Source organism: Propithecus coquereli, unplaced genomic scaffold, assembly GCF_000956105.1.
Source record: "Propithecus coquereli isolate 6110/MARCELLA unplaced genomic scaffold, Pcoq_1.0 Scaffold1, whole genome shotgun sequence".
NCBI classification, from domain to species: Eukaryota; Metazoa; Chordata; class Mammalia; order Primates; family Indriidae; genus Propithecus; species Propithecus coquereli.
The window spans coordinates 10,543,119-10,551,395 of record NW_012133857.1 but is presented as its reverse complement, the minus strand read 5'-3'; the positions used below and the strand labels follow the sequence as shown (position 1 = coordinate 10,551,395).

Here is an 8,277-nt window from a genome sequence, read left to right as displayed (position 1 = left end):
AAATTGGGGGGAATTCCCACCTAGTCATATCTTTGTGGTCAAGTCAAGAGGCTGGTCTTCAGCTCCCATCTGGCTGTGATTTCAGATGAAATCTAGAAGAGCAGGCTGTGTGTGTAACCAAGGTGAAACACTCAAGGACGGTGAACATCACAGTCCTCTGCTCAGAGCTGACCTAGACCCCAAGGCCCAATGAGCACAATGTCTGTCCTATCTCCTTGTTACATCCTTTTCACAATATCCTTGGGCGATGCCTCTTCTTTTCATGGGGCTATTGGAAAGGCTCCAATACCAAAGAGCTAGACCAGCCATGTGCAAACAGCCATTCACCATCAGACTGAGGAACTGACTGGGGAGTGCGTGAAAATGTTGTTCACTCACTTGTGCTCAAAGCCCAGATTAAAGCACTGGCTCGATCTTACTTGGCAACACTGACCTCAGGTGCAGCAGTGTAACTTCTATACCAGGAGGTAGGAGTGGACTTGGGAAGGCCACTACAAAACCAGCAGGCCATGGGAAAATAATCTATCATCCCTGGTAGCAAAATTTGGGCCAGCATCCTAAGGATCCAGTGAGGCCCGTAAGTAGCCCAATGACCAATTCTTTTTTTTTTGAGACAGAGTCTCACTCTGTTGCCCAGGCTAGAATGCAGTGGCATCATCATAGCTCACTGCAACCGCCAACTCCTGCCTCAGCATCCTGAGTAGCTTGGACTACAGGCCCATGACACCTAGCCCAGCTAATTTTTTCTATTTTTAGTAGAGACGGGGTCTCACTCTTGCTCAGGTTGGTCTTGAACTCCTGAGCTCCAGCAATCCTCCCGCCTCAGCCTCCCAGAGTGCTAGCATTATAGGCGTGAGCCACCCTGCCTGGCCAATTCTTAAAACCTTCACAATCCAGGCTCATCAGTGCTGGTTGAAATTCACAAAAGAAAGGGGCTTATAACAATAAGAGCGCTGACACTTCTTACAGGAAACGCAGACCCTAACCTCCTTCCGAGTCTACCTCTATAGGCAAACCAGAGAGGGAGAAATGCTGGAGCTCCACCACGAGCCCAGATTAAACTATATCAGATATTAGATTGTTCAGTCTTTTAAAATAAAAATATCATTTTCAAGTGCTTATAGGAGAGGCCCAGCTCCTAAGTTGCAGGTAACAAAGGTACTTTCCTCTGAATACACGGTGATTGCACATGCTGGTAAACCTGACAGTCCTGGGGTGGGGCACACACCCCAGGCTCCACATTGTGCCTTTCTGAACAGGCTTCCAGGCCACCCCAGGCAGGCAGCAAAGGACAAGAAACCGACCAGGTGGAGACTGGGGAACCCTAAGACCCAGTCTTGGGTTAAAAGAATTGTATCCTCTTTTAGTCTCTACTAGCAGAATTTTAGAAAACCAGATTTTGGCAGCAGCAGTTTAAGGACAGCCCCACTGCCCAGTGCACTGGTAATAGAAAATGTCCTCCTCTTTGGGTCCTGCTGTGCTACATTAAGGTCCCATCCAGGGGGAAGGAGGGAGTATGGTGTCTCTTTAAGAGGTCATTTGCCAAGATTAGAGGAAGAAATATAAAATCTGTTCTTTGCAGCAGCAGATCCTTTTAGCCTTTAGTTCTTTATGTCATAAAGCCAGCTTTACTTGAATGTGAAGGTCCACCTTGCTGGTCAGTCTGCAAAGGGCTGGAGGGAGGCCAGACCCCTGGAATTGGTGGCTGGATGGAGAAGCAGTGGAATGGCAGGGTAGGCAAGGTTACCAGACCAAGCCAGCCCATGGCTGGTAGGAGGAGGAAGCCCCTGGTTAGGTTCTGGAGGTGCAGATATGCCCCAGAAGTATCACAATGAGGAAAATCATCCGAGGATGACAGATGGGCAAGTGAGATTCTGGCCAGACCTGCTGTTTCCTGCTGGTCAAAAAGGGAAGGAATGTTAGTGACAATGGGGAATCTGAATGAGTGCTGCAGTGGCAGTGGGAGGTAATCACAGGGACATCTGGAGCCCCCGGCTACAGCTGGGAGCTCCCACCTAGAAGAATGGCTGCTTGCTAAGCCTATGATTAAAAAGGTCCCCTGATGGCGGGTGTGAAGTCAAACCCCATGAGCACCTTGCTACAGGACCACTTGAGGATGTACTGATTCCAGGCACGCCGGGGCTCAGAGGGAACCCCAAGTGCTGTGTGAGGCCTCAGGACCCTGGGATCCGAATGTGGAGTGGACACCGCCCTTCTCATGTTGGACGGTTTTCCATTTAAACATATTTGCCGTCAGTGCCTTTCATGCTTTTTTCTTCCTGCAAAATATGTTCACGTAAAAAAAAGTATTTTTCTTTCCAGTTTCTTTCAAGTGTGTTTCTTTGTTTAAATTTCTTTCAGTTTCTTTCAAGTATCTTTTTTTTCCCTTCTGTTTCTCCTGTTCAAGATGAAAAAGACCTCACTGAAATCCCAAAATTAGACATGGGAAAAACTTCCGTATTTCCTGCTTACCGGTGATTAGAACAAAATCCTTTGTGCCCTACAACGGAAGATGGAACATGCTCGTGTGTAGCCAGCATGTTGCTTTAGCTGCATCATCACAGGCAGTAAGAACATTAGGAGTGTGCCCTTTCTCTCCCAGCTATACCCCACAGTTTCCAACAGGCTGGGCCACTGCAGCTTCCTCATGGCAAACTGGCCACAATGTGGGTGGAAAACAAGCAGGCAAGGAGGTGCATCAGATGGAAGGCCTTCTGCAAATGGGTGGCCCACAGAGCCGCGGTGGGTGGGAGCTGGGCTTGGATGGAGTGTTCATGTGGAACAGCAAAACACTTCCATATCACCAGCTGCGGGACCCAGAGGGGCTTTCGTCCTGTCCTGTGCTGTGCATCTTGATGACCCAGGCCTGAAGGTCAGTGAGGGAGGACTTGAGCACCTGGAAAAACTGTATGTCTGGCAAGCTCACATTTCACCCCATCTTCTGGTCCACCACCTCCCCTGAGAGGGATTATTCCTGGAAGGAAGCGCCTATGTATGTCTGTACCAGATTCCCACCCTACCACATCCTACCCTCTGCCTTAGATGGTGAGGAGAGGGATGCAGCCCACACCGACCCCTCCCTCATGGCATGCCATAGGGGCCATAAATGTCCAGCGGTCCGTCTCTGGGTCATACATCTCCACCGAGCTCAGGTTTGACTGTCCATCATAGCCCCCCACAGCATAGAGGCGCCCACAGCTGGCCACAAGGGAGACCCGGCTCCGGCGTGTGTGCATGGGTACTATCAGGCACCACTGGTCTGCCACAGAACTGTACATCTCGGCGATGCTGAGGAAGCCAGAGCCATCATAGCCCCCACAAACAAACATCTTGCTTCCTAGGGAGGCAGCTCCATGCCGGCAGCGCTTGTTGAGCATGCCAGCTGCTGGGTACCAGGAGGCTGTGTGGTGGTTGTAGTGCTCCACCTGCAGTGGGGAGAGAGGCACAGGTATAGGACAGTCAGAGTCAAAGCTTAGTTCATGGGGTAACCCTGCAGAACACAGTGGCCCACATGATGTCGGACTCCTGTGGGAGGCCTCAGGTCAAGGAGTTCTGCCAGAGTGTGCCCTGGCTCTAATATTCCCTTGGCTACATGCCTGTTCCTGGCAGAGAGGTTACCTCACCTAAGCTTTTCTGTTTGCATCTAAGGAAATAAACATAGGCTGTGCCCAAGGATGCACTGCTAGGTAGTGACAGAGCTGGGATGAGCTGGGTATCCTGTAATCTGTCCAGAGTGCTTTCCACTACAGCACTGACTGACTCTGTTGAGCTATTTTATAAGAGTAAGTGCAATTTCAGACAAATTATCCACAGAAATACAACTGTTTGCAAATTCACACTTGGTCTACAATTGAGCTTACTTTGGGTGGAGATTTCACAAGCTCTAATGCAGCATTTGATGGACAGCTGGACAGGTTGGTGGTGGAGGTGGGAGTGGTGACTACACCTTAGCCCTCCTTTCTGTACCCTGGCTCCCATTCTCTAGAAGTTGAGAATTTCAGAAGATGCAGTAGATGGCTTGAAACCTCACTGGATGATGCTTTGTCCAGCAATGGCAAGGCTGAAGTTTTTCAAACAAGTGTCTTTCAAAATAACTCTCAAAGATGAAAGGAACAGGTGCCCTTAGCCCAGGAAGAGCCCAGACTCACACTGTTGAAGATCTGCAAACCATCGTGGCCGCCCGACACATATATCCTGCCCTCAAAGACTGTAACCCCAGCAGCACTGCGATTCGAGCTCATCGGGGTCACCACTGTCCACCTTTAGGAAAGAGTCAAAATAGAAGGGGAGGCATGAGATTCAGTGTTCCTGTACTCCCAAGACAGCTCGGCAGGGCTCAGTGAACTGCGCTGCACATCTCCACACCTCTTATCACCTCTCCCACCACCTTTGCTGATGGCTCTCTCTGGCTGCCACCTTTTGCCTGAGCTTCAGACCCATAGCTTGCCTTCTCTGCTCACCTTCATGAGTGCTCAAAATCAGCATGCCTCAAATGAGGCCTCTCTCTCCTACAGATCTGCTCCTCCCCTGCACTCCCTGGTCTTGTTAACGGGACGATCAGCTATCTAGTTGCTGTACTGATAAAACTCAGTCATTTTTGTCTTCTTCTCCCTCACCCTCAACATTCCTGTGGTCCCCAAATCCTAGCTGGTTTGCCTCCTAGTCACTGCTTATTCCCATCCTCCCTACCAGTACCCTAGCTCTGGCCTCTCACCTGGACCACTGCAAAGTATCCTTACAGGTGGCCTGGCTTTCAGACCATTCCCGTCCTGGCCCCACACAGCCAGAGGGATCACTCCTCCAGTGGCTGCACCATATCCCTCCAGTGGCTCCTCATTGTCTCCCCTAAGGCAGAGTCCAAGTTCCTTAATATGGTTCTTTACCACTTAGTTCTCATGTACCTTCCCGCTTCACCCATACCACACACCACCCACACCTGCTCCATCTCCCTTTGACACTCTGTGCTCTAGCCTATGAGATGATCACTGCTGTCCTCGATCACAGTGAGCACTTATGTGAGCCTCTTTCCCTGCTGTCTCCCTGCCTGTGAAGAGCATCTCCCACTAGCTACCCATGATAGGTGGCACCTCAGAAGTCATCCCTGCCACCCTGCCTCTCCCGACTACGCTGGGGAAGGTGAAGGCGCTCCCCACTCTGTGCCCAAGAGCTCCTGACACAGACCCCCACAGTAGGAGGAGCATGATGCATCTGTGGCCCCACCACACCGGGTGCTCCTTAAAGGATCTTGGACACCCAGCTTGCTGCCTGATACACAGTGCCTGGTTAACTGAAAAGAATATTAACTTAAAAGTATCCTGATGAGTCCATTCAACTATTGCTTATATATTCTTACATAATATGAAAGAATTCAAATACTGAAATGAAAAATTTCGGCTAACCTTGTCAGTATTTTTCAAAGAGTATTCCACAAATAGTCCTACAAGACGGTGACAGGTTAAACATAAGGTTAAACAGCGTTCTTTATTGCAGAATTTTTCAGAACCTTTAAAATGTTAATATGTATTATGGAAAGACAAGGACTCTGGTAGTACTGACATCAACATTTCCCAAGCTTATTTGACCATAACTTTTTTTTTTTTATTTCAGGATATTATGGGGGTACAGATGTTTAGGTTATGTATGTTGCCCTTGCCCCTCATCCCCCTGACCATAACTTTTTTTCCTTTTGTTGAAATCATATCCTACCCACTTTGGAACACGCTGTTCATCTACTTCTTATCCTCTCTTGCCTACATTCCCATTAAAAGGTACAGACCATTAGATAGATGTTTCCAAGGATCTATGTAGACTATTTGTATTAAAAATTTATTTAATCATTCATTTAACCAAGGGTTATTAAATACTGACTATATACAACGTACTGCAGGGGAAAAAAAGGTTAGACATTCTCTACCGTCAAGAAGCTTAAATAAAAAACTGCAGTTCTAATTTTTTTTTTTTTTTCGAGACAGAGTCTCACTCTTTTGCCCGGGCTAGAGTGCCGTGGCGTCAGCCTAGCTCACAGCAACCTCACACTCCTGGGCTCAAGCAATCCTTCTGCCTCAGCCTCCCGAGTAGCTGGGACTACATTCAGCCTCCCGAGTAGCTGGGACTACAGGCATGCGCCACCATGCCCGGCTAATTTTTTCTATGTATTTTTAGTTGTCCAATTAATTTGTTTCTATTTTTAGTAAGAGATGGGGTCTCGCTCTTGCTCAGGCTGGTCTCGAACTCCTGAGCTCAAACAATCCGCCCGCCTCGGCCTCCCAGAGAGCTAGGATTACAGGCGTGAGCCACTGCGCCCGGCCAGTTCTAATTTTTATACTCTGTTTAATAAGCTCCAGTTGCCCCAGGGGAGCTAGAGTTCTTACTTGTCTGTCTCAGGTGAGTAGGTCTCCACAGAGTTGAGGGAAGAGTTGCCATCGTAGCCCCCACAGACGTAGATCTGCCCATCCAGCACAACTGTCCCCATGGCACTGAAACAGATACAGCTGTCATCTCAAGTGGGCCTCAGACTTCCTGGGGCAGCCTCTCATGCCCACTGAGAAATAAACCTCACTATCAACTGCCTCTTTCTGGAACAGACCCAGGTATGTGCTAAGTAAAGGTATAAAACTGAGGTGACAGAAGCTGCCCTGTGGTTCCTCCTGCCTCCTACCCCTCTGCCCTGGGCTATCTCCTCTCCCCACTCTCTTAGTCCTTGAACTGTCTGAAATGCTCACCTTCTACTTCACCATGTTGAGGATCTAACTTACATAAAGGCCCAGGTCAAATTCTCTCTCTCCCCCAACCCTCAACAAGAATTATTCTCTCCCAATGCTACATTCCCAGACTGGCTTCTTTCTTTATTACAGCACTTGTCATAGTTGTTCAGATTTTTATTGGCCACTCAAAGGCATGCTGTCCTAGGCACTAAGTTTAGCATGGTAAGCAAGCCAAAGCCCCTGCCCACGAGGCACTGATGTTCTGGCACCATAGGCTACCAGGAGTCTATCTGCCACCTCTTAACAAGTGGGGACCTCCTGGAAGATGGGAAAGGGTCTTCATCTGTGTGAGCCCCACAGGATTAGTGCAGTGTCTTACACATAATGAGCCTTCAATATATGTTTGTTGTGTTACCTCTGATTTTTCCCATTTGATTCACTGTAAAGCTTAACAGATGTGTTTTCATTACATGCATGGCTCCTACTTCGTCTTAGTGGAGCATGCTACAGCTCCTGCTTGCTGCATACTTACTATATGTGTCAGGTACTCTACACTTGTATTTTCAACCTTCACCACACCCTGCAAGGAAGGAAGGATCACCACAATCACTGTACAGAATGGCAGCCACGCCTCGGGGAGGCAAGGGTCTCTCTTCAAGTCTGCCCAGGGAGGCATACCTCAGACATAAATGAGACAAGCCCGACTCCCCCACTCCTCACCATGCCGAGCTCTCCTAATATCAAAGACCCATGGGTCTGGTGGAATCATGTAATCTTTGCTCTACACGAAGCCTTATGAGAAATTAAACACGAATGCTAAGCTGTCCTATTTGATTAAGCAAGAATGCCAAGCTGCCCAATTCAACTTTCATACCTGATGCTGGAGAAGATTAAAAATGAATCTGGGTATCTAATAAATAAGAAAATAAAATATACTAGGCTTACTGCCACCTTTAAGTGTCCACAGTAAAATCAAACTGGTCCCTTTGAGAGACAATGATAACAGATCCCCTGACCAGCCTGAAAGAGGAGAGAGACTTGCCTTAGGCAAGATCACAAATTTACTAGATATGACTACTATCCTTCTGGACAAACATAAAAATTAAATAATAATACAGGTGTTCAACAACATGAAAATGAATTAAGAGGTACCACAAAACTCGGGATGGGATTAACTATCAACTAAGTGTAAAGGCAAGCATGAAGAGGTAAGAGAAAGTGTTGATCAGTGGGGCCTGGAATAGTCCAGTGTAAGAAAGCTCCATGGAGGTGGCCTGGAACACTGGCAGAGAAGGGAAGGAAAGATGGCAGAAAGGAGGATGTCACTAAATGGCAGGACAGAAAGTTGTGTGGGATGTTGGGAGAGAAGTGACTGGGAACATTTTAAGGTAGCCTGTAATTTAAAAGGGATGAAACGGAACCGGGCCCATGCTGCTAATAACAGGGCATTAACCACAGTGAGGGAAAGGAATACTCAGAGGACTTTTCTCTAAGACAACAATCCAACCCAATGACATCAAAGCAAAGAAGTGGCCCAGAGCAGACACACAAGGAGGGACAACTGATGCAGTCA

General features: G+C 48.0%; 1 protein-coding gene across 1 annotated transcript in view; it reads right to left on the bottom strand.

The window, feature by feature from the left end:
• Window positions 1-2,377: 2,377 nt before the first annotated feature.
• Window positions 2,378-8,277, bottom strand: part of KLHL18 (kelch-like family member 18) — a 73,537-nt gene continuing 67,637 nt past the window's right edge. The window contains exons 8-10 of the mRNA XM_012638697.1: window positions 6,372-6,476; window positions 4,149-4,260; window positions 2,378-3,425 (exon numbers count right to left, since the gene is read on the bottom strand). Coding sequence (XP_012494151.1) covers window positions 3,039-3,425; window positions 4,149-4,260; window positions 6,372-6,476 — 604 coding nt within the window. The 3' untranslated portion in view covers window positions 2,378-3,038. The remainder of the gene's footprint in view (window positions 3,426-4,148; window positions 4,261-6,371; window positions 6,477-8,277) is intronic.